Source organism: Puma concolor, chromosome E1, assembly GCF_028749965.1.
Source record: "Puma concolor isolate L17-30 chromosome E1, mPumCon1.1.hap2, whole genome shotgun sequence".
In the NCBI taxonomy this organism is placed as follows: Eukaryota; Metazoa; Chordata; class Mammalia; order Carnivora; family Felidae; genus Puma; species Puma concolor.
This window is the reverse complement of record NC_141680.1, coordinates 20609200-20635382: the sequence shown is the minus strand read 5'-3', so window position 1 is coordinate 20635382 and position 26183 is coordinate 20609200. Positions and strand designations below refer to the sequence as shown.

The window sequence follows — 26183 nt, the reverse complement described above, 5'->3', positions numbered from 1 at the left end:
TTAAAAATACAGTTGCTTGGTGGAGTCTGGGTGGCTCAGTTGGTTGAGTGTCCTGCTCTTGGTTTTGGCTTAGGTCATGATCTCACGGTTTGTGAGTTCAAGCCCTGAGTTAGGCTCTGGGCTGACAGTGCAGAGCCTGCTTGGCATTCTCTGTCTCTTCCTCTCTCTCTCTCTGCCCCTCCCCTGCTTGCATTCTCTCTCCCCCCCCCCTCTCAAAAATAAATAAACTTGAAAAAAAATCACAGTTGCTTAGGGGACACTCAATTAAGCATTCAACTTGATCTTAGCTCATGTCTTGATCTCAGGGTTGTGAGTTCAAGCCCTGGTTGGGCTCTGTGCTGGGTATGAAACCTAGTTAAAAAAATTTTTTTTTTAATTTTTATTAAAAAAAAATTTTTTTTTTTTACATTTATTTTTGAGAGACAGAGAGAGACAGGACACTAGTCGGGGAGGGATAGAGAGAGAGGGAGACACAGAATCTGAAGCAGGCTCCAGGCTCTGAGCCATCAGCACAGAGCCTGACGTGGGGCTCGAACTCAAGAACCGTGAGATCATGACCTGAGCTGAAGTCAGACGCTTAACTGACTGAGCCACCCAGGCGCCATCCCCCTACCCCCCCAGTTTAAGGATTAGATTAAAGGATTAGATTAAACTGCAGTAGAAACTTTGTAAGTAAACTTTAATGGTCTGTTACAGTAGAGGTTTGATGGAAAATTGGTTTGGAATATTATTAATCAGCATAAACAGTGTATATGACAACTTCCTTTTTGAGACCTTGAGTTGCTTATCATTGGTATTCTTTTTTTTTTTTTAATTTTTTTAAACATTTTATTTATTTTTGAGACAGAGAGAGACAGAGCATGAAAGGGGGAGGGGCAGAGAGAGAGGGAGACACAGAATCCGAAGCAGGCTCCAGGCTCTGAGCCATCAGCCCAGAGCCCGACGCGGGGCTCGACCTCATGGACCGCGAGATCATGACCTGAGCCGAAGTCGGACGCTTAACCGACTGAGCCACCCAGGCGCCCCTGTATTCTATTTAAATGTACTTTGTTACTATCACAGTTGTTTTGCCCTAGAATGGCTAGGTAGAATTTGGGGGCTGTTTGGTAGTCTACCATGATTCTTTTTTTTTTTTAATTTTAGAAAGAGAACATGAGAGCTGAAGAGAGGAGCTGGATGGAGTGAGGGGCGTTGGGAATCTCAAGCAGGCTCCATGCTGAGTGTGGAGCCCCGTGTGGGGCTGGATCTCACAACCCTGGGATTGTGACACAAGCTGAAATCATGAGTCTGATGCTCAGGGCACCTGGGTGGCTCAGTCGGTTAAGGGTCTGACTTCAGCTCAGGTCATGATTTCACAGTTTGTGAGTTCAAGCCCTCATTGGGCTTGGTGCTGGCGGCTCAGAGCCTGGAGCCTGTTTCAGATTCTGAGTCTCCCTCTCTCTCCCCCCTCCCCCGCTCATACTCCGTGTCTGTCTCTCTAAAAAATAAATACACATTAAAAAAAAAAAAAAAAAGAGTCTGATGCTCAACCAACTGAGCCACCCAGGGCCCCCAACCACACGATTCTTTATGCAAGGATAAGAAATACAGGGGCGCCTGGGTGGCTCAGTTGGTTAAGCATCCGACTTTGGCTCAGGTCATGATCTTGCAGTTGGTGAGCTTGAGCCCTGTGTCGGGCTCTGTGCTGACAGCTTGGAGCCTGGAGCGTTTTCAGATTCTGTATGTGTCTCTCTCTCTCCCTCTCTCTCTGTCTCTCTCTGCCCCTCCCCCGCTTGCACTCTGTCTCTGTCTCTCTCAGAAATAAATAGACATTAAAAAGAAAAAAAAGGATAAATACATGTTATAGCAGGAAGTGTTTTCAGTCAGTACATAATTTATAGGTTTACCTGGGAACTCCTGAAAATGGGAAAAGTGGAAAGACCATGGTCCTTGGAGTCAGACTGTTTCTGGCACCATGAAGCCTTGGGAAAGTTATTTGATGTCTTCAAGATTCACCCTCTTCAGTGTAAACCATGGAGACCCACCTGTTAGAGTCATTGTGAAGTTAATGAGCTAACAGTGAACACGTTGGACCATGGTAACACGTCAAATAAGAAGAAACCACTCAGCAGTCAAGTCTGTGTTGTTTAGTTTCATAAAGCCAAGCAAATGAACTTGATTAGTTACATGATTGGATAAAAGGTGACTGTGGCTTAAATTATGAACTGTTTCAGGGGTGCTGCGTGACTCAGTCCATTGAGCATCTGACTCTTGATTTTGTGCAGGTCCTGATCCCAGGGTTGTGGGGTTGAGCCCCCCCCATTGGGCTCTGCGCTGAGCATGGAGCCTGCTCGGAATTCTCTCTCCCCTTCTCTGCCCCTCTCCCCACTTGGGCCCTCGCTCTCTCTCTGTCTCTCTCTTTCGAAAAAAAAAAGGGGGGGGAACCATTTTGTGGAGAAGAAAATGATGCCAAGGTAGTATCAGGTCTGAAACGGCAATGATTGGGATTCTGTGAACAAAAGGGACCACACTTACAATGGAAGCTTAGGAAGTAGATTTGGAAGTGGAGTCTCCCCTCCCTGGCCCTCTCACTGCTTTATGTTCACATACTTCCTTTTTTTTTTTTCTCCCCCTCTGAGGTTCTGAAATAAAAACAAAACATATTTGGCCTCTGAAACAGTTGAAGGAGCTTTTGAATTCTTTCTAAAGAGGAAATTGACTTTACCTAACCAATGCACTTCCTGTGTGTGCAGTATCCGTTAAAGAGTGAGACAGGACCTCATTGGTATACTTCTCAACTGCAGAATTTCCTCTTGGTGCTGGGAGTGTGAACTGTACTACAGGGTTTTGACATGTTATCTTCATTTATTTTGGAATCTGTAAGGTCTGTCATGATTCACCTAGGGATCTTGTTTAAAACGTAGGTTCTGATTCTGTGGTTCTTGGTGGGGCCTAAGAGTCTGCATTTCTTTCTTTCTTTCTTTCTTTTTTTTTTTTAATGTTTTTATTTATTTTTGAGACAGAGACAGAGCATGAACAGGGGAGGGGCAGAGAGAGAGGGAGACACAGAATCCAAAACAGGCTCCAGGCTCTGAGCCACTAGCACCAAGTCCGATGAGGGCTTGAACTCAAACTGTGAGATCATGACCTGAGCTGAAGTCGGACGCTTAACTGACTGAGCCACCCAGGGGCCCCAAGAGTCTGCATTTCTAACAGCATTCAGGTGATACATCAAAATCATAAGGCATTCTTTCCCTAGTTCCTTAAAAAAGGTCTTAAAAATGTACATGATTAACTTCATTTTTATTCAGCAACATTTATTTCCCTGGTGCTGTGTATGTTAGGGCCTGAGTCTTAAAGATCCCACAAGTGACTCATGAAGCAAATCAAGTACATTTTGAATATGGCTCCCTCCCTTTTTTTTTTTCTTCAACCTTGGCTTGGGCTAATTTCATAGAAGTTCCTTAGTAACTGCACAGACAGTGATCAACAAACTTAAATTAGAATCTCTCTTTTTCCTTTTTAAAAAAAAAATGTGTTTTTTAATGTTTATTTTTGAGACAGAGAGAGACATAGCATGAACCGGGGAGGGCCAGAGAGAGGAAGACACAGAATCTGAAGTAGGCTTCAGGCTCCTAGCCGTCAGCACAGAGCCCGATGCAGGGCTTGAACTCACGGACTGCGAGATCATGACCTGAGCTGAAGTTGGCCGCTCAACCAACCGAGCCACCCAGGCGCCCAGAATCTCTCTTTTTCTTTATGATTTAAGGAATTCTTTGGGGTGCCTGGGTAGCTCAGTTGGTTAAACTTCTGACTTTGGCACAGGTCATGATGTCACAGTCTGTGAGCTTGAGTCTGGCATCAGGCTCTGTGCTGACAGCTCAGAGCCTGGAGCCTGCTTCAGATTCTGTGTCTCCCTCTCTCTCTGCCCCTCCCCCACTCATACTCTGTCTCTCTCTGTCTCCAAAAAAGAATAAACATTAAAAAAAAAAAATAAAAAAGAATTTGTTCACTTCACACATACTATTGTAAGTTAAATTAATGTTGGAAGGAGAAAAAATTATTTCCATGATCCTTCCACTTCATCTAATCATCAGACTGTCCCTGTATTTTCCTCCCTGTATTTCTTTGTACTCTTTGAGCATAGGCATCTTTTGTTTTTACATGGTTGTGAATATTTCTGGAAAACAATTTTGTATTCTGCTTTTTAAATTTAGTATTAGGGAATAAATGGAAACTTTTTAAATTTCTGTTAACTGTTAAAGTCGTATGCTTTGTGGATTTTCTTGGACTTCAAATGCTCTTGCAAAGATAAAGTTAGCAAAAGGGTTAGAGTATAAATGTAATAATGTCATTATGAAACTAATATCTGCAAAGTAAGTATGTGTTTGCTTTAATTCAACTTTTTGGCTTTTGTTAGAATTTTCCTGTTAAGTGGGAGTGAATTGTGTGTTATCCATATTCTTAAAAAAAAAAAAAAATCTTGTATCTGTATAGACATCTGGTTTGTTTTCAAAATATGTCTGAGCTGTAAAGATTTCCCTGCCCTACCTCCCAGAACAGCAGCTCTTACTCTGGGCTCTGTGGACCTGAGGGCAGTGTTTCTCAGAGTCTGGGCTGCAGAATCACAGGTGTGCTTGTGAAACATGAGAACTGTATCCATATACCCCTTCACCCTTCTCGAAGGTTCTGAATCATTAGGTCTGGGATGGAGCCCTGCAATCTAAATTATAACAGGCAGCCTGCATGATTCTTCTGCAAACCAAGTTTCAGAATTACTGTTTCAGGCAAGCCATGGTTGAAATTTGAGGGAATTTGTAGCTTTGAAATTGAATTAATTTCTTTAGGGTACGTATTCTTCATTTTACTGGGAAGAGGGTCTATAAACCTCTTGTTGAGATTTGCAAAGAGGAACGGGACCCAGAAAGGATGAAAGCGTTGTCCCAGAGGTGTGTTTTCATGAACATTCTCTGCCTTCTGTGAGCCTCTTTGAATTCTAAATAAATTGTTAGTTTTACCACGATGAGGGCATTTTATCCATTAGGTAATTTAAAAATATATATTAATGGCCTTCTAATCTACCTTTTATTTACTACTTTTCAGTAAAATGAACCTTAATCCCCTCCTAATTTAAAATTTTTTTGTACTGAAACATACTGTTGCCAAGAACTACTTTGTGTAGATAATAATACTTTCTAACATTTTTTGGGAACATCAGTGTGCCAGTTATTTTACCAAGTGTAATACATAGATTATTTTTATTTAATCCTTACAGCAACTCCATGAGGCAAGCATTACATTGATTTGACAATTCAGGAAATTGAGGTGTAGAGTGCTTAATTAACGTGACCAAAATCGACAGGGTTTGTGAACTATGGAACCAGGATTTGAGCCCATTCAGTTTTACCTGAAGGCCAGTTTTATGCATTTCTGCAAGTTTGTGCAAATCAGTCACATCTGATTTATCAAGAAATGGAAGATGGTTGTTGTGTAGTGCCTTGAGATTTTGAGTGATGCCCGCCCGTGTATTAGCCTATTCAGAGATTCTAAGTTTTTATGTTCTTCCTTTTCAGATCAAAGAGAGTGCATCCCAGACCAGAGATGTCCTCAAACAGCATTTTAATGACTTAAAGGGAACCCTTGGGAAGCTCCTGGATGAGCGATTGGTGACCCTTCTGCAAGAGGTGGACGCCATTGAACAGGAGACCATTAAACCTCTAGATGATTGCCAGAAACTCATAGAGCACGGAGTTCATACCGCAGAGGACTTAGTCCAAGAAGGTGGGAGTCCAGGGAGCCTCTTAAGTGTGGCACATTCAGATTGGCACTTTGTCGATTTCTCAGGGTACCAACAGGCTTCTTGCCATCTGTGGGGTGCTTAGAATGTTCCTGCCTTAGGATGGTTTGTAATATAGGACAGCAGATACTGTGAGGTATCCCAGGGTGAGTGCAGTTAAAGTGTTAGTTATAATTATTTACAAAACAAGGAGTAAAGCGTTTTTCTCAAATGGTTCTATGATAAGGTCTTACTCACTGTTAACACAGTGATTTTAAGGTCTTTTTGAGTCTATTTAAATGTTTTTCACTGTTCAAATAATTTAATTCCATTGTTAGTTTTAGAAGGTTACAAATTACGATCGGTGTTTACTCCTGAAATCGTAATAGTTCCATACCTATCTGTAGCCCGTTATTGTGGTTAAAGCATGCCCAGATCTTGCCTTGCTACCTTCCTGTCTTCACACCCACCTTCCTCCCTTCACATACTTCTTTGTTGAGTGTATTAATTAAAAAGATCACAGTTCTGCCCTGTGGAGTTCACAGTACAGTGAGAGAGGCATACATGCTGAGAGCAATCTAAGACCCACAGGAGCACAGAAGGGAAAGCCCTTAACTCCGGGAGAGTGTAGGGTAGCTTTCTGTAGGAGGAGTTGCACAGAGGCTTGAAGGAATTCATTAAGCAGACAAAGGAAAAAAGGAGGTAACAGCACAATTTGAAGCAGAAGTAACATCACGAGTGAAGTGAATGGTGTATCAGGGATCTATTGAAGTATTTTAGGCAGCAGAGTTACACAATCAGATTTGAATTAAAAAAAAAAAACAACAAAATGGTACTGCCTACAGTTTGGAGACTGTATTGGAAGTCATAAGACTGAGGTAAAAGAGGCCAATCAGGACGTTGTAGCACTAATCCAGACAGGAAATGATGAAGGCAATGACAGGTAGAGATGATGTGGAGCTGATTTTAAGATTTTTCAGAAAGAGAATTGATGATTTTACTTGTCAGTGAGTGTTGATTACTGGTGATTGTCTGGATATTGGAGGATAAAGGGAAGGCCTTAGGATGACCAAAACCAGCCTGATTTTGGATTACCAGGTGAATTGTGCTGTTTATGGACATAAACAAAGGAGAAGGGTGGGCTTCACTGGGTAGTTGGGCATTCAGTATGGGGCAAGATGCCCAGAAGGTAGTTGGGAATGTGGCATGTGGCTTAGGAGAGAGATCAGTATGGCAGTATGACAATTGATGGTGTATACATCGAGTCTGAATCCATGAGAGTAAGTAAATCATCAAGAGTTAGTGTACAATATTGAGAAGAGAGGGTGGCAGAGGGTAGACGGTGGGGGATGCCAGCATTTAAAGGACAGTTGAGGAAAAAGGAGCCAGAGGGGACTGAATACCACCCATTCTGCATTGAGTGCTGTGAATGGCATGAGATAAAAAGGGTGAGTGGCTAACAAGTCTGTCATTCCAACTGGAAATTCATCCCTTTGTGGTAACATTTAGAATTTGGTATTGGTATTATCTGTAGATGCTGATTACATTTTGTCTTCTCTTCAGTGAGAACTGCTTATTTGACACTGACCCTAGCAGTGCCTTTGAGAAAATGCTTCTTAGTGGGACCACAGAACGTCTTTCCCTGGAGGCTTTGCATTTGGAAACAAACCCAGAAGTAGTTCACAGGTCATCCATCACCCTAAGGACTGAGAAATGTTTTTATTTTAGAAAAGAAATCCTTTGAGGCACAAACTTGTTTGTTACAACATCTGATGCTTAATTTTTTTTATATTTCAGAAATCTTTTGAATTTCAATCTCTTCCTCTCAAGGGATAAAGACTTTTTGATGGAATTTTGAGGACTTTCAGGCATTGTTCAATATGTCTCTGTTTTCCTGTTGGTGAGGGAGAATGTCATGTTATATGGTCCCCAAAAACTTGAGTCACTCCAGGGCACATTCAGATGGAAAGAGTTCCGGTACTATTTCTTCGGGGTCCTGGAAGGACACAGAAGTTGTCTTTATATAGCTGCTCCTTTTTATTTTTCCGTGGAATAATTTTTTTTTTTAATGTTTATTTTTGAGAGAGAGAGTGTGTGTATGAAAGGGAGTGGCAGAGAGAGAGGGAGACAGAGGATCTGAAGCAGGTTCTGCGCTTGAGAGTACAGAGCCTGATGCGGGGCTCAAACTCACTGACCTTGAGATCATGATCTGAGCCAAAGTCAGACGCTTAACCGACTGAGCCACCCAGATGCCCCTCTGTGGAATAACTTCTAATGTGTGATATTCTTTCAGGAAAATAGCTGTATCATTTGACTTTATAAGACCCCGTGCCCTATTCTTCTGTCAGGGTAATACCTGTACTGGCTCCTATTGGAGTTCTGTAAGTCAGGATTCTGTAGGAGAGATGGCAGAAAGTACCTGTACCTTCTCCATTGCAAAAAATTGGTTGACAAACTAGGGGCGCCTAGGTGGCTCACTAGGTTGAGCATCCGACTTCGGCTCAGGTCATGATCTTGAGGTCAGTGAGTTCGAGCCCCGCATCAGGCTCTGTACTGACAGCTCAGAGCCTGGAGCCTGCTTCAGATTCTGTCTCCCTCTCTCTCTGCCTCTCCCCCACTCATACTCTGTCTCTCTCTATCTCTCAAAAATGAATAAAATGAGGGGCGCCTGGGTGGCGCAGTCGGTTGGGCGTCCGACTTCAGCCAGGTCACGATCTCGCGGTCCGTGAGTTCGAGCCCCGCGTCAGGCTCTGGGCTGATGGCTCAGAGCCTGGAGCCTGTTTCCGATTCTGTGTCTCCCTCTCTCTCTGCCCCTCCCCCGTTCATGCTCTGTCTCTCTCTCTGTCCAAAAAATAAATAAATGTTGGAAAAAAAAAAATTAAAAAAATGAATAAAATGAATAAAAAAATTTTATAAAAAAATTTTCGTTGATAAACGGTATTTCTTTGTTTAGAGCACATTTTTTCATTTCCGGCAAAATGTTAACCATCATGTACCCCTTTTCCTCATGAGCTTCACCTTAGAGTCACTTCTAAAATAGTTTCTACTTTTGCTTTTTGGGAATTTGACTCTGGAATCACTTAAGAATTGTTTGTAGGAAAACCAGAGACCCACCTTGACACGGGTTGTAGTGATTACTTTGTAACGGGACCGTTTTTCACTGTACTTGTTCTCTTATTCCTGATTGTAGGGGAGATCGCCATTCTGGGTGGTGTAGGAGAACAGAATGAAAAACTGTGGAACTTTACCAAAAAGGCCTCACACATTCAGTTGGACAGGTAAAGTAGTTAGTGCCTTCAGGATTTGGTTTTAAGCATTTAAACTGTCTGCTTTTTTTTTCCCCTCCCTATTAAAGATTCTGAGTAAGTGTGATAGAGAATATAGATTTCAAGGTCCACTGCCCAATACCAGTATTAGTAGTATGAAATATCTGTGATTGTAATTTTTAGTATAGTTTTATTATAGATTTTCTTCAATTCTAATGTGTAAGAGAATTGTTAAATTTTAGATATTCTGCACATACTGAAACTGAGTACATTGGATCTTTCAGTATAAACTTGACAGTGGTGATCCTACCAATTTTCAATTTTGTTGGTTATATTTATCTGGGAAGAGAATCTTTATGTAACATCTTGCGAAGCCTCTGTTGCCATTGGCATTATTTCCTGGGGGCTTCAGCATCATTGTAGTATGTGACTGATTGAAATTCTGCGTCATATTTTTAACTTCCAGTTAAAAGCCTCATAAACACATAAGCTTTGTTTCCTCAGCTTACCAGAAGTGCCTTTACTGGTTGATGTGCCTTGTTTATCTGCTCAGTTGGATGACTCAATTCTGAACATAGTGAAAGACCACATTTTCAAGCATGGAACGGTAGCATCTCGCCCACCGGTACAGATAGAAGAACTAATAGAGAAACCTGGAGGCATCATTGTTCGATGGTGTAAGGTATGTAATTAATTGTAGAAGTGGCTTCAACATTGTGGATTTGAGATTTGAGGGCCTTTAGGATGTTTTTTTATTAATTACCTTTGAAGATTTTCTTCTCTTCACAAACAAAAGTCTCTTTGGCTTTACAATTAAAGTCACAGGGAACTCGAATGGAGGTAGCTCTTCCAGTTTGAGATAGTTTTGAAGATGCCTTTAAAAATCTCTGTATCGGGGCACCTGGGTGGCTCAGTCGGTTAAGCGGCCGACTTCGGCTCAGGTCATGATCTCACGGTCCGTGAGTTCGAGCCCCGCGTCGGGCTCTGTGCTGACAGCTCAGAGCCTGGAGCCTGTTTCAGATTCTGTGTCTCCCTCTCTCTGACCCTCCCCCGTTCATGCTCTGTCTCTCTCTGTCTCAAAAATAAATAAACGTTAAAAAAAATTAAAAAAAAAAAAATCTCTGTATCACAACAGTATTTCCCATCACATATTTCCCAAACTTAACCCTTAGTGAGTTGAAGATCTCTCCCATTTCTGTTTATTACGAAAGTCAAAAGATCGTACTGAATATTGATTGGGTGTCTGATATTTTCTGTTCCACGCTGAACTAATATTTCTGAAATAAAGTTCTTAAAATGTGGTTTTTTCACATTCTCAGCATTGCTGAGAATTTTGTGTGTTAAATCATGTTATGTATATGAGTTACCATATTTTTTTTTTTAATTTTTAAAAAGGTTTTTTATTTTTGGGAGAGAGAGAGCGTGAGAGAGCATTGGAGGGTCAGAGAGAGAGAGGGAGAGAGAGAGAATCCCAGGCAGGCTCTGCACTGTTAGCACGGAACTGGGCTTGAACTGAGATCATGATCTGAGCCGAAATCAAGTTGGACGCTTAACTGACTAAGCCACAGGCGCCCCTGGACATGGTTTCTATCTAAAGTATGGTCCCTGGGGCGCCTGGGTGGCGCAGTCGGTTAAGCGTCTGACTTCAGCCAGGTCACGATCTCGCGGTCCGTGAGTTCGAGCCCTGCGTCGGGCTCTGGCCTGATGGCTCAGAGCCTGGAGCCTGTTTCAGATTCTGTGTCTCCCTCTCTCTCTGCCCCTCCCCCGTTCATGCTCTGTCTCTCTCTGTCCCAAAAATAAATGTTGAAAAAAAAAAATTTAAAGTATGGTAACTTGGGGTGCTTGGGTGTCTCAGTTGGTTAAGCATCTGACTCTTGATTTCAGCTCAGTCATGATTTCACCGTTTGTGAGATCAAGCCCTGGATTGGGCTTGGCATTGATAGCACGGAGCCTGCTTGGGATTCTCTCCCTTTCTCTGTTCCCCTCCCCTGCTTGTGCATGTGCGTGTGCTCTCCCTCTCTCAAAATAAATAAATAAACTTAAAAAAAAACCAAAACCATGTCTAAATGGGTCATAAGTGTCTTGGCTGTTGACAGATAAATACATCATTCAGAGTGGGTGCTCATATTCTGGAAATAATTTTCTTAAATGGGTTTTCTAATGAAGCCTTATTAATAGAAAAAAATAGAGAGGTTTTTGTTCATTCAAAACAAAGACTGTCATTCCATTTTTATTCTTTTGCCTATCAGTGGACCTAGAGTTTCCAGTTTTTTGCTCTAAACATATTATTATTCACGTTTCCTTGTGTACATGTGTAAGATGTTTTTCTTAAGTGTATACCCAGTAAAATTATGAGGTCCTAGAGTATAGGATCCATACTCTGCTAGATAATACTAAGTTCTCTTTAATGTGATTGTGCCAGTGTTTCCACCAGCAGTGTATGAGTTCCTGTTACTCTGCATCCTGACCAATACTTGGCTTTGTCAGACTTTGTATTTTTGCCGATATGGTATCTCATTTTGGTTTTATTTATTTCTTTATTATTTTTTTCTATATCTTTTTTTTTTTTTTTTTAAGAGTGAGTGTGTGCATACGCGTGGGAGGGGCAAAGGGAGAAAGAGAGAAAGAATCTTAAGCAGGCTCCACGTCCAGCACCATCTCACCACTGTGACATCACAACCTGAGCCGAAATTAACAGTCGGACGCTTAACCGACTGAACCACCCCACCGGGCACCCATCATTTTCGGTCTATAAATTTTTTTTAATGTTTGTTTATTTCTGAGAGATAGAGACAAAGAGAGGGCAGGGGAGGGGTAGAAGGAGAGAGAGTGAGACACAGAATCTGAAGCAGGCTTCATCCTTTGAGCTGTCAGCACAGAACCTGATGCAGGGCTCGAAACCACAAGCCGGGAGATCATGATCTGAGCCCAAGTCGGGTGCTTAACCAACTGAGCCACCCAGGCACCTCCCTCATTTTGGTTTTAGATTTCATTGTCCATGTTACAAATTTGGTTGAGTATTTTTATATATTTTTGGTTGCTTATATTTTAATTCTGTAGAATGTTTATTTTGGTCTTTTGTCCATTTCCTTATTGGGTGGTTTTTAAGTTTTTGGAGTCTTTTATATATTCTAGATATTAATTCTCTTGGTTATATGAATGATGTAGTTGTGGGGTTCTTTCTTTATTTAATTTTAATTTAATTTAATTTTTGTTATTTTAGAGAGAGCGTATACTAGTGAGGGAGAGGCAGGGTTGGGGGTCGGGAGAGAGTCCCAAGCAGGCTCCACAGTTAGCATGGAGCCTGACATGGGGCTCGATCCCATGACTCTGGGATCATGATCTGAGCCGAAATCAAGAGACGCTCAACCAAATGAACCACCCAGGTGCACCTGGTTGTGGGATTCTTATCTTTGAATTTTGAATACTTTACCTTTGGCTTTATTGTATAGAAAACATACAATTCTTCAAAAGAAGAGTTTTCCAAATCAGACTGGGAATGTAAAACAATATGGCTCAATAAAGGAAAGAAGGGAAATAATGATGGCATATTTTCTGTGACCTTCCTGTGAATAGCCCACATTCAGTACATGGGCTTCTGTGGTTGGCCCAAGAGTTCTTAAGCCATGATGCTGAGAGAAATTGTTTCCTGATTTTTACCTAACATAAAGCCTTTCTCCTTAGGTGGATGACGACTTTATAGCCCAAGATTACAGGCTCCAATTCCGCAAATGCACTTCAAATCACTTTGAGGACGTGTATGTAGGCTCTGAAACTGAGTTCATAGTATTGCACATAGACCCCAACGTTGATTATCAGTTCAGAGTCTGCGCTCGAGGAGATGGCCGACAGGAGTGGAGTCCTTGGAGTGTCCCCCAAATGGGTCACTCCACGTTGGTGCCTCATGGTATGCTGTTGCCTTCTCACTCCTGAAGCTTCACTGTGTATCAGACCACTTGTACCTGTTCCGTCAGCACACTAACAACCACATTTGCTGACAGTAAAACCTGAATTGATAAGAAAAACATGGAAACTGCCCTGTTCAAATTACTTCATGTGAATTTTGAGAAATTTTCATCAGTTCTTCTCTCCAGAGTCCAAAAATAGTGCCAGGCAGGATTATTAGCGTTCCCTAAATCCAAGGACTTAAGTATTGCATCAGAATACTGATTTTTCAAATGAATGAGTATCAGGATGGAGGTCTTAGGATTTGAAATTGGTCTCTCCTAAAAAGACAAAACAAAATGAAATGGGTCTCTCCTGTATTACTACCTTAAAACATTTGGACTTATTTGTTAAGTAGTTCTTAATCAGGTTGGAATAAGCTCAAACAGTTATGCTTCACCCTGATTTTATGAGGTAGGAGAGAGCTCTCACTTGATCTTCCATGCCACCATAGACTAGCATGTGTTTCGTGGTTTGTAGGGTTAACTAGGATACCCTGTCACTGCCTCTCTTCTTTTATGGAACTTGCCCATGACCCCTAAGAGCAGCCTCTTCTGCTTCCAAGTTTTATTTAATGTGTCTGTATTGAAGATACTCCTCACAGGGTTTCAATAATTTCAATATTTTTGCTTTTTAAAAAGAGTGGACAGCTGGCTTTGAGGGCTACAGCCTGAGTAGTCGAAGAAATATAGCCCTCCGGAATGATTCTGAATCCTCAGGTGTCCTCTACTCCAGCGCTCCGACTTACTTCTGTGGGCAGACATTGACATTCAGGCAAGTAGATATTACAGTACCTGTCATGCCTTAGGCAGCAGAGTGAAGTGCATAAAACATACATGAGCTTTGGATTCAAAGTAGACCTGAGTTTACTTCGTCATTTGTAGGGAGAGTTACTCTGGGGAGAGTTCCTCATTTCTCTCTGCTTTGGTTTTCTCCTATGTGTTCATAGGGTTATTATGAAGATGAACTAAGATAATGTATGTAAGATGTCTCGCTTATGCCTGATACATAGCACATACTTACGTTTATCTCTTTTCTTGGGAGATAGAGGTAAGTAGACTACCTCTCAGAAGTCTGTCTTAGGGGCGCCTGGGTGTCTTGGTCAGTTGAGCATCCCACTCTTGATTTCAGCTCAAGTTGCGATCTCAGGTTCGTGAGATCGAGCCCTGCGCTGGGTTCTATGCTGACAGCACAGAGCATGCTTGGGGTTCTCTCTCTCCCTCTGTCTGCCCCTCCCCTGCTTGTGCACAGGCATGCATGCACTCTCTCTCTCTCAAAATAAGTAGGTAAACTTTTTTAAAAGTCAATCTTAAAAAATCAGAGGCCAAGAATTTTTTTCCTTTATGAATGAATATGAGCAAGTCTCTGTGAAAGACAACCTGCTGGTGTAAACATAATGAGAATTACATACATAATGTGTGTGATGTGTATAATTCTCTGTAAAATAGAACTGAAAGCAAACTCTCCTGCCACCAATCATTTTTCTGTTTCTTCATCCATTTCTTCCTGTATTAGAACAATTTCCTTGTTTTCATGTTATCCGAGATGCGTTCTCTGTAGTCCTATTTCTGAATAGGTCCTGCTAGAAACCAAAGCCCAGTTTTGATTTGGAAAAGCAGGGTAGCCAACTCTTCTCTAAGTTTTAAGTCCAGATCATCAGATTTTATGGTGAATGGTTGCTTAGAGTTTCTGTTGTTCTCAGTCCTTTGTCATATGAAGCTTGGAGAGTATCTGAAAGCTTTATGTAAACTAATATGGCCATGTTCTCCCCCAGCCAAATCACCTTAACTGTCAGCAGTTCTCACAATATACTGGTTTATGCTTTGTCTCATTTAAAAATTTTTTAATGTTTATTTTTGAGAGAGAGAGAGTGAGTGAGTGAGTGGGGGAGGGGCAGAGGAGACACAGAATCTGAAGCAGGCTCTAGGCTCTAAGCTGTCAGCACAGAGCCCAATGTGGGGCTTGAACCCACAAACCGCAAGATTGTGACCTGAGCCGCAGTCAGAAGCTTAACTGACTGAGCCACCCTGCTCATTTTTGACACCTCCTCTCACACCTTAGGTTTTGAACAATGACTTAATAACCAGAAAGATACCAACAGAGAGAGAGAGAGAGAGAGAGAGAGAAATGAGTCTATTACCTGAAGTCCTCTTAGTTACTCCCTAAAGGGGAGTTCATGAGTTTTGTTTGCTAACAAACTCTTTTTTATCTTATATCCTTTGTTTATAGAAATACTGCCATTAGTGAATCTCCGGAGAACAATGTGCTCCTGTGTAATGATAGGGCTTCCTGAGTTGATAGATTCAGGTCTGATATCTCAGACAGTAAGAATAGTACTCGTAGTAATAATAATTGCAGTTGATAATTAAATGACGTTTATTACATGTGGGGTACTATTTTAAGCACTTATATTCATTTCTTTGTTTTCTAAGTTTATTTATTTGAGAGAGAGAGGTGGGGGCAGAGAGAGAGAGAATCCTAAGCACTGCACGGTCAGTGCAGAGCCAGATGTGGGGCTCGAACTCATGGAACCGTGAGATCACGACCTGAGCTGAAACCAGGACAGACGCTTACCTCACTGAGCCACCTAGGTGCCCCTATATTCATTTGATTCTTACAATAACCCAATAAAATAGGTATAGCTACCCATTTTAGGGATGAGGATATCAAGGCACACAGAAGTTAAGTCACTTACCCAGTGTCACATAACTGGTAAATGGCATAGCTAGTCTGTATTGTTTGTTTTTGTCTTCTTCACAGGAGAATAAATGTGATTGTAGTTAGTGTTGAAATGTACAGTTTCTCTGTCAGTATCCTTAGCTCTTTTCCTTTTCCCTCTTCTGTGACCATTTCCCCCCCAGTGATGGTGACCTGATGCTCTCCTGCTCTTAAATGCTTCCTCTGTGAACACAGGGGGAGGTCTGATAGATGGTGTACTTAGGTTTGTTTCTTATGTCATTCAGTAAATATTTAAGACGTTGGAAATGACCCAAACTGGTGTCACTCTACTCACTATCTGTGGACCATGACCTGACATTTAGTAGGCCTCAGTAAACCATTTGTTCCTTCCTCCTCTTCCAAAGATGTCTGACCGGGCCCCACTTGGCAGAGTGATTAACCGAAACTTAGTTCAGCTCAGTATTATTGTAGCCAGACCCTTGCATTTTTGTCATTTTTCCTTTGAATGTGGAAAGAAAATATCTTCTCTCCGTGTTAAAAGCAATTGCAGGCATCAGCAGCTAAGTCAGAAGATGTGAGAGATGGGGGGCACCTCCTCTGTATAAGGGGGGAACAGATGAGCCAACTTGACTAAAGGTAAACTTTATTCAGTTTTTTGAGGGTGTTGGAAGGCCTTGCAGTTAGAGGGAAGATTATAGTCCTGTAGGCACTGCCCTGTTGCTCCCCGCAGTCTGTTCCTGATGAAGTTGCCGGAATGTGTAGAGCTGCGGAAGCCAAGAAACCTGTTACTGGCGGGCTCTGTCAGTCTCTAGAGCCCTGTCTCATTTGGTGGCCAGGTCTGCAAAGCAAACTCCTCCTGCTAGGCCTCTCCTTGATTTCCTGCCTGAACATTCCTGCTCCCCTCTCCTTGCTTCTAAGATTTCCTGATCTTCCTGTTTTTTTAACCATATTTTTATTTTCTTTTCTCTACCACTTCCTTTCTTTAAAACAGCTTCTTTTCAAACAGCCTTCCTTAATCCTAATAGCCTAGGAGGTTACTGTCATCTTTTATAGATGAAGAGACCAAAGCACAGGGAGTACATGACTTGCCACTATTTAGATCCTGCCAGTCGAGCCCTAAAAGTCTGTGCTTTTACCCACTGTGCTATCTGCCTCCCACAAGTCACATGTGGTAGTAAATCAAGGGGCAGTAGGCTGGCTGTTTATTGTTATAAACTTTCTCTTTTTTTTAAATTTTTTTTTCAACGTTTTTTTATTTATTTTTGGGACAGAGAGAGACAGAGCATGAACGGGGGAGGGGCAGAGAGAGAGGGAGACACAGAATCGGAAACAGGCTCCATGCTCTGAGCCATCAGCCCAGAGCCCGACGCGGGGCTCGAACCCACGGACCGCGAGATCGTGACCTGGCTGAAGTCGGACGCCCAACCGACTGCACCACCCACGCGCCCCTAAACTTTCTCTTTTAAAGAACATAAAAAGTTAATGTTACAGTTAGCATTATCAATTGCTGTGTAACAAATCACCCCAAAACTTAGAAGCTTAAAACAGCAATAGTCATTTATTTTGCTCAGGAAACTGCAATTTGCAGAGTGTCAAGGACAGCTCATCTCTGCTTGTTTGTCGGTAGCTGCAGTAGTTTGATTAGGGATGGTGGATCTGCTTTCCAGATGGCTCACTCACATGACTGGCAAATTAACCCTGGTTCTGTGTGCCTGTCTGTGTAGGCCTGTCCATGGGTTGCTTGGGCTTCCTCACAGCATGGTGGCTGGGTTCTAAGAATGAGCATCTCAGGAGATAGGAAGTAGAAGCTGCAGAGGCTGTCACTTTTTAAGGCCTGGGCCTAGAAATTGGCATAGTGTTAACCTTACCCCATTCTATTGTACATTTCACAGAGTCTAGATCCCAGGAAGGGAATAGACCCCGCTTCTTGATGGGAGAAGTGTCAAAAAATTTGGGGGCTTTATCTTAGAAATGGCATGGTTGATAGCTGTAAGAAAGGGGTCGCTTGGGATTTGTGAATTTGGTTTAATGCTTGCCTTTGGTTAAGCGTTAGCATTACCTTTTCTGAATAAATTTAAGCTTGAGGGGATCTTTCTTTTCTGTATAAGGCTGGTCTCTGTCATTACCAGGTGTATTTTCAATACTGATTGTTAGCCCAACAGGTCATAGTTGAATTAAGAAGTTAATTTGTTTTGGGGCGCCTAGCTGGCTCAGTAGGAAGAGTGTGCAACTCTTGGTCTCAGAGTCATGAGTTTGAGCCCTCATTGAATATAGAGATTGTATAAATGAATAAACTTTTTTTTTTTTTTTAAAAGAAGGTAGTTTGTTTTTTATTAGTCTTTGAAATCTTGTCGGTTCCTCCTTTTATAGAGACGGAATGCTCTGTCCTAGGGAGAATACAGCTTTGCTGGGTTTTGTATTTTGCCAAAGTGGTCCCCTCTAGAGATATGATATGTAGGCCTTTCAGGTTGGAATTTGGCTTTTATGACAGATGTGGAGAATGCCAGACAGAGAGTTTTCCCCATAAACTCTTGTTTATGTACATTTGGATGAGATAAGATAGCTCCTTTCCTAAATAGATCTCTTTTAGGATTCTATACCCTAGTTTTTAGTTTGTCTGTAGGTGGAGGGTTACATGAAATCCAGAAGGTGTATCTACTCTGAAGTGTTCACATATAGCAACTCGTCCAAATAATCTAAGGAGTATTTCTTGGACCTTTTTCCTGTCCATACTCTTTCTTTGTTAAACTACTTTATTATTTATTATTTTTAAAATATTTAATCTGTACATCCAATGTAGGGCTTGAACTCATAACCTGAAATCAAGAGTCATGTGCTCTTCCAACTGAGCCAGCCAGGCCCCCCTAAAATGACTTTAAAAAAATTTTTTTTTAATATTTGTTTTTGAAGGAGAGAGAGACAGAGTGTGAGCAGGGGAGGGGCAGAGAGAGAGGGAGACACAGAATCCGAAGCGGTCTCCAGGCTCTGAGCTTTCAGCACAGAGTCCGATGTGGGGCTCAAGCTCATGAGCCATGAGATCATGACCTGAGCCAAAGTCGGAAGCTTAACCGACTGAGCCACCCAGGTGCCCCTAAAATGACTTTTTTTTAATGTAAGGACAGTTCTCCTTATCAACTCTAGTCTTTGAATGAGGCTAATCATTTCATTCAGCCTTTACTCCAGTCAGATGGTATTTACATAAAGTACTTGGTATTGCCATGAGTGTGAAGTTTAGGAAGAAAAAAAACCCCAGAATCTTTGATTAATTGTAGAGTAAGCAGTTTATAAATTAGTATAAGAAAGATCCAAGCTACTCTGCAGTACAGAGGGAGGAAAAGTTTCTTCTAGATGAGGGGTTGATGAGGCTTAGTGCAGGTAGAGGTGGACAGGCAGTTCAGGTGGGGAAACAAAGCAAGAATCAAAGATACGGAGTAGAAAAAGTACAAATAGCAAGTCATGAGTCTGGATCGGGTTAATAGAGATAGGCACTATAGTCAGAGGATCCCAGAAAAGTAGGCTATACTTTTGAACAGGCTGCATATATTTCTTTTTTAATTCCTCAAAGAAATACCCTTTTGAAGGTCGCCTGTGGCCATTTACAAGGAGGATATTTGGCACTGCATATGGAGATCTCCCCACCCCCCAACAAAGGCCTCACCAAGTGAAGTTTACATTTTCATTTTCTTGGGGAGGGAGACATGCTCTCCTTTTTACTTTTCATGAATTCACAAGTTGAGCTAGATGGTACAAAATAATAATGGTCAGCTAACATTTGTTGAGCTTTGCTGTGTTTGTTTTTTTTTTTTAAGTTTTTAAATGTTTATTTACTTTTGAGAGAGAGGGAGAGACAGAGGCATGAGCGGAGGAGGGGCAAAAAGAGGAGACATGGAATCTGAAGCAGGCTCCAGGCTCTGAGCTGCCAGCACACAGCTGGACATGGGGCTTGAACTCACAGACTGTGAGATCATGACCCAAGCCGAAGTTGGACTTGGACGCTTAAACAACTGAGCCACCCGGGCGCTCCTAGTTCTTAAGGACTTAATGAGTTAATATCTATAAATCCTCATTACATCCTCATCAGGTAGACACATTTTATAGATATGGAAACTGAGATGTAAAAAGATTAAGTAACTTGCCTGTGGTTGTGCCGATCGTTTATAGTGGGGCCGAGATTCAAATCTTGACAGTCTAGCCCCATAGGCCTCTATTCCGACTTAGTGAGGTGAAAGGTCGTTGGAAGGTATTGAGCAAACGAATGACGTCATCTAATACATGTTTTACAGGCCATTTTGGCTGCTGTGGGGAAACTAGTCTGTGAAGGGTGTGGGTACAAGCAGGGAGACCAGTCAGGAGACGGTAACAGTAATCTTGGTGAGAGTGAATGGTGGCTTGGATTAGGATGGAACAGTGGAGGTAACAATAAATGGTTAGAATCTGGATATATTTTGAAGGAAGGACTGGCAGGATGTGTTGCCTGTGGGATGTGAGAAAGAAGGGAGTCCAGTGTGACCGCAGGGCTTTTGGTCTGAGTAACTGTTGACATAGAATTGTCATTTACTGAGGTATGTAAGAGGCAATTAGAGTGTATTTCTGAGTGAATATCAGTTTGTTCTTTCACAAATTAGTAAGTTTGAGTTCCTTACTGCACATACGAGTAAAGAGGTGGATAGACAGCTGGATACAGAAATCTGGAATTCAGTGGAGAAAGCCAGGCTGGAGAGATTAACTTGAGCGTTTTTAGATTGTAGATGAGTATTTAATTTAAAGCCATGAGACTGGGTGAGATCAACCAAGGAATGAGTGCAGACAGAGAACATTGAAGGATTGTAACATTTAGCAGCCGGGGAGGGAAGAAAGCCATCAAAGGACTCTGAGGAGGAGGAACCAGTGGATGCCGTGTCCTAGAAGTCAAGCGAAGGAAGTGTTTCAAAGAGGAGGTAGTGTGGGCTCAGTCATGTCAGATGGCACTGATCCACCAGGTAAGAAAAAGACTGAGAATTGACTTTTGGGTTTGCAGTGTGGATATCTGTTGGTGACCTGACATGAACGGTTCCAGGGACGTTGTGGAGAAGCCTTGGTGAGAGGGCTCAAAAGAGACCATGAGAGCTTCTGGGACCAGTGCCTATGTGGTGGCACCTTAGTTCTGAAATTTTTCCACTCGCAGAAACTTTTTGGAGTAATAAGGAGAATAGAGGTAGGAGGACCCGTGAGTGCTTTTTCAACAAAACTAAGATACAGAAAACTCAATTCCAAATTAGGTCTAAAGACTTCTGAAGCCGCAGATAGGCAGGAAGTCCACTGAGGAAATCATGACAGTTTGCTGAGGGAAAAAAAAAAAAAAGATTAGCGTGGAGGTGCCGATCGTAGAAATCTCCAAATAATCCCAAAAGGAGAAGGCCCCACCCTGGAGACTATAAATAGGGCTAGGACTGAACAGTGCCTCAGTGCTCTGATTGAGGAAGCAGAGAGAAAAGATGTGGAAAATGCCTGAGCAAGTTTAAAATGCTTGATCTTAAGAAAGCAAGTGGTGACCGTGGTCAATGGTCTGTGAAGCAGCCTTTGAAGAAACCACAGAAGCTGAAGTCTGGCAGTAGAAGCTCTTTCGAAACACATTAGGTCTTGAGTGTCAGAGGAGACAGGACTAATAGAGGAGCCACATTATGAGGTAGTGTAGTTCTGCAGCAATGGGGGGACGACAGGCCACAGAGCTGTAAACCTGAGAGTTACCCGGGTTTCCCACCCACCCCCTTCATCCCTCCTATTACAGGAACCCGATGCATTAATACGAGCAACACGAAGTGAATGTCCACAGTGTCTATACAAAGATAGGATAAGGGAAAGAAATGAAAAAGATCAGCAAATCTTTTCTACAGATAATGAAACACCAGCCAAAATAGTTGCCAGAAACGAAGAGAAAACTGTGTTCAGCGTTTCAACCTTAATTAAAAAAAAAAAATTAATCACAGTTATGAAGGAAGATTACAAAGATTAAATACAAGAACTCAGGGAAGAGATGGCTGAATAGCAGGAGGTGATGCACAGAGAGCAGGAATCTATGAAATGCCAGCTGCCAGAACTTAGCAGAGAGATAGAAGAAAAAGGCACTATTTCAGAAATGAAGACCAAATTACAAGAAGCACAAAGGAGATTGATAGCATGGGAAGCAGGGATAGTAATGACAAATGAGCAAAGTGAAACAAAAATCAAAAAGGGATTCAAGAGAAAATGAAAGAAAAGAGATAAGCAAAAAGAGATCCAGCAAATGTAATTAGAGGCCCTGAGAAAGGAAATCAGAACCGTGGGAACATAACACCTTAAAATACAATTCAAGAAACATTTCTGAAATAAAAGTTTCTATTTCTAATTTATCTTGATTTTTTAAAATCAGTAATGGCTGTAAAACTTTGTGACGTATCTTTTCTGCATCTCTCTGCCCACTCTTAACTGCAGTGATGTACACCAGGAGATGTTCTTTTTTTTTTTTTATGTTTGTTTATTTTTGAGAGAAAGAATGCACGTGCACACACACGGGGGTGGGGCAGAGAGAGAGAGGGGGACAGAGGATCCCAAGTGGCCTCTATGCTGGTAGCAGAGAGCCCAGTGGGGGGGCTCAAACTCACAAACCATGAGATCATGACTTGAGCTGAAATCGGACGCTGAGCCACCCAGGTGCCCTGTGAATAGGTGTTCTAATGTTAAATTAACTCTGCATTCCTGGGATAAATCCTACCTGACGGTATTGCTTTCTGTTTCACAGTACTGGTTTGAATTTGGTGCTGTTTTTATTTTTTTTAATTTAATCTATATTCATGAATGAAATTGGCCTGTAATTTTTCTCTTACAATTTGTGTGTCAAGATTATAAAAGCCTCATGAAATAATTGGGTGATCTTTCCTCCCTGTTTTCTTTCTGTTTTTTTGTTTTGTTTCATTTTTTAATTTTACATGATAGATTATCTCTTCCTTGAAGGTTTCATAAAGCAGTCTGGATCAAGTAACATTCTTATATGTATATGGGCAGTTTTTTCACTTTTTAAAATTTTACGGAAGTAAAAATCAGTCTTGGGGTGCCTGGCTGGCTCAGTCAGTAGAGCATGTACCTCTTGACCTTCTCAGGTTGTGAGTGCAGCCCCCACATTGGGTGTAGAGCTTATAATTAAAAAAAAAAAAGTTGGGGTGCCTGGGTGGCTCAGTCAGTTGAGCATCTGACTTCAGCTCAGGTCATGATCTCACAGTTTGCGGGTTCGAGCCCCACATCCGGCTCTGTGTTGACAGCCTGGAGCCTGCTTCGGATTCTGTGTCTGCCTCTCTCTCTGTGTACCGCCCCCCCGCCTGGCTTGCACTTGTCTCTGTCTCTCTCTCTCACTCTCAAAAATAAACATGAAAAAGAAAAGTCTTTTTGTAGTACAGTTCTGAGTTTTGACAAATGTGTTGAGTCATGTATCCACTGCCACAATCAGGTACAAAACAATCTCATCACTTCGTAATATTCCCTTGTGTTATCTCTTGTGTTAACTCCGCCTCTCTCTGTCAACTACTGATTTGTTTTCTGTTTGTATAATTTTGCCATTTCAGAATGTCCTACAAATGGAGTGATATATTAATAATATGGAGTTCTCTCTCTCTATTATATATGTATGTAGTATGTGCAGTTTAGTCCTTTATTAATATTATTTTATTGTGTGGATATATCAGTTTATTTAGTAGTTGAAAGACATGAGTTGTTTCCAATTTGGGGCCATAAGAAAGCCTCTTTAAACATTTGTCTACAGGTTTCTCTGTGAACACAAGCTTCCATTTCTCTTAAGTAAATGAATATCTTCGATGGCAATTGCTGGGTCATACTGTGTTTACTTATCTGTCTAATGAACTGTCAAACTGTGTTCCAGAATGGCTGTAACCATTTTATATTCCCTCCAGCACATATGAGATTTTGAGTTGTTCTTCATCCTTGTTGGCGTTTGGTATTGTCAGTTGTATTGGTTTTTCTTTTTTCTTTTCTCTTTTCTTTTCTTTTCTTTTCTTTTTTTGAGAGAGAGGGAGAGCAAACACACAAGTGAGCAGGGGAGAGGGGCAGCGGGAGATGGAGAGAAAGATCTTACGCAAGCTTCATGCCCAGTACAGAGCCCCATTTCGAGTTCAATCTCACAAACATGAGATCGTGACATAAGCCAAAATCATGAGTTGGATGCTTAAGACTGAGCCACCCAGGTTCTCCATTTGTGCTTTTTTTTGTGCTTTTTTTTAAGTTTGCTTATTTATTTTGAGAGCCAGAGAGCAGGGGACAGGCAGAGAGAAAGAATCCCAAACAGGCTCTGCCCTGTCCACACAGAGCCCGATGATCACGGTCATGATCTTGAACCGTGAGATCATGACTTGAGCCAAAATTAAGAGTTTGATGCTTAACCAGCTGAGCTCCAGGCATCCCCACTTTTGACTGTTAAGTTCAGCTAGTCTATGTACATGTAGTTGTACCTCACTGTGGTTTTAATTTTCTTTTCTTTGATAGCTAAAAGATAGCATCTTTTCATGTGTTCACTTATTGGCCATTTATATATCTCCATTGGTGAAGTGTCTTTTCAAACCTGTTGTCTGTTTAAAAAGATTTTTTTTATTACTGAAATTTGATGAATATAAGGTTTTGTTAAGTATATGTCTTGAAAATATTTTTTATCAGTCTGAGGCTTGTCTTTTAGCAATGTCTTTTGTGGAGAAGTTGTTAATTTTGATGAAATACAATTCATCAGTTCATCTAGTACTTTTGGTGTTGTATCTAAGAAATCTTTGCCCAAATGCAAGGTCATAAGGTCTCCTATGTTTTCTTCTAGACACTTTACATTTTTAAATTTTACATTTAGATCTCTGAGCTATTTTGAGTTACTTTTAGTATAATGTGTGAAATATGAACTGAATTGTGTTTGTTTTGCATCTGGTCCAGTAGTCCCTGCACTATTTGTTGAAAAGACTGTCCTCTATCCATTGAATTGCCTTTCACCTTTGTCAAAAATCAGTTGACAGTGTGGGGAACTGTTTCTGGACTGTTTCATTGATTTATGTGTTTCTCCTTTCCCAGAACTAAAATCTTGATTACTGTAGCTTTATAGTAAGTTATCAAATCAAGTAATGTGATTTTTCCAACTTTATTCTTTATTTTGGTTATTCTGGTTCCTGTGTCTTTCTATTTAACTTTAGATTCAGCTTGTCCATTTCTAAGAAAAATTTTTTTCCTGAGATTTTGATTGAGATTGCCTGAATGTATAAATCAGTTTGGGAGTAATTGGTATTTTAATATTCTGATTGTTCCAATCTATGGATATGGTATATTTCTTTCTTTCCTTTTTTTTTTTTTTTGAGAGTAAGTGAGCTTGAGTAGGGGAGGGGTGGAGAGAGAGGGAGAGAGAAAATCCCAAGCAGGCTTGGCACTGTCATCGCAGAGTGTGATGCAGGGCTCAGTCTCACAAACCATGAGATTATGACCCAAGCTGAAATTAAGAGTTGGTTCAACCGACTAAGCCACCCAGGCACCCCTGGTTATGGTATATTTCTTAATTTAGTTTCTTTTTTTTAAGACAACATTTTGATTTTATTGTTTAACTTTTTTTTAATGTTTGTTTATTTTTGAGAGACAGAGACAGAGCACAAGTGGGGGAGGGCAGAGAGAGGAAGATACAGACTGAAGCAAGCTGCAGGTTCTGAGCTGCCAGTCGGCACAGAGCCGGATGTGGGGCTCGAACTCACGAAACCATGATACCATGACCTGAGCCAAAGTCAAATGCCTAACCAACTGAGCCACCTCAGCCACCCAGGTGCCCCAGTTTAGTTTTTTAAATGATGTCTTTCATCAGTATTTTGTCATTTCTCTCTTTTTTTTTTTTTTTTTTTTTTTGCCTCATCACACTGGCTAGGAAGTATGATTCTGAATAGCAGTATTGAAAAAAGGCCTTTAGTCTTTCACATTAAGTATGAATGGTAGCTGTAGGTTTGAGGGTTTTTTAAGACTTGTTTTTTTATATAAATTATGTTTTTTACATTTATTAATTTTGAGAGAGAGGGAGAGAGAATGTGTGCAGGGGAGGGGCAGAGAGTGAGGGAGAGAGAGGATCCCAAGCGGGCTCTGGCTGATAGTGCAGAGCCCGATGTGGGCCTCAAACTCAGGAAACTGTGAGATCATGACCTGAGCCAAAATCAAGAGTTGGGTGCACAACTGACTGAGCCACCCGGGTACCCCTAAGATTTTATTTTTAAGTAATCGCTACACCCATTGTGGGCTCCCACTTAAAACCTCGAGATCAAGAGTTGCATGCTCTCCTGACCGAGCCAGCTGGGTGCACCAGGTTTTTTGTAGATACCTTTTATCAGGTTAAGAAAGTTCCTTTCTGGTTGTGGTTTGCTGAGAATTTTATCCATAAATGAGTGTTTAATTTGGTCTAGTTATTTTTATACATCTATTAAGGTAATCAGTTTTTTTTCTGTTGATATGGGGACTTACAGTGATAGATTTTTGAACATTGAACCAGCTTTACATTCCCCAGAGAAACT

General features: G+C 41.4%; 1 protein-coding gene across 3 annotated transcripts in view; it reads left to right on the top strand.

The window, feature by feature from the left end:
* Positions 1-26183, top strand: part of CRLF3 (cytokine receptor like factor 3) — a 103674-nt gene that overhangs the window by 9851 nt on the left and 67640 nt on the right. For all 3 annotated transcript variants that reach the window (XR_015243983.1, XM_086686564.1, XM_025918241.2), the window contains exons 2-6: positions 5553-5760; positions 8946-9033; positions 9526-9703; positions 12706-12928; positions 13608-13740. Coding sequence is in view for 2 of the 3 variants with exons in the window: in XM_086686564.1 (XP_086542690.1) it covers positions 5553-5760; positions 8946-9033; positions 9526-9703; positions 12706-12928; positions 13608-13740 (830 nt within the window). In the remaining variant the exon portion in view is untranslated. The remainder of the gene's footprint in view (positions 1-5552; positions 5761-8945; positions 9034-9525; positions 9704-12705; positions 12929-13607; positions 13741-26183) is intronic.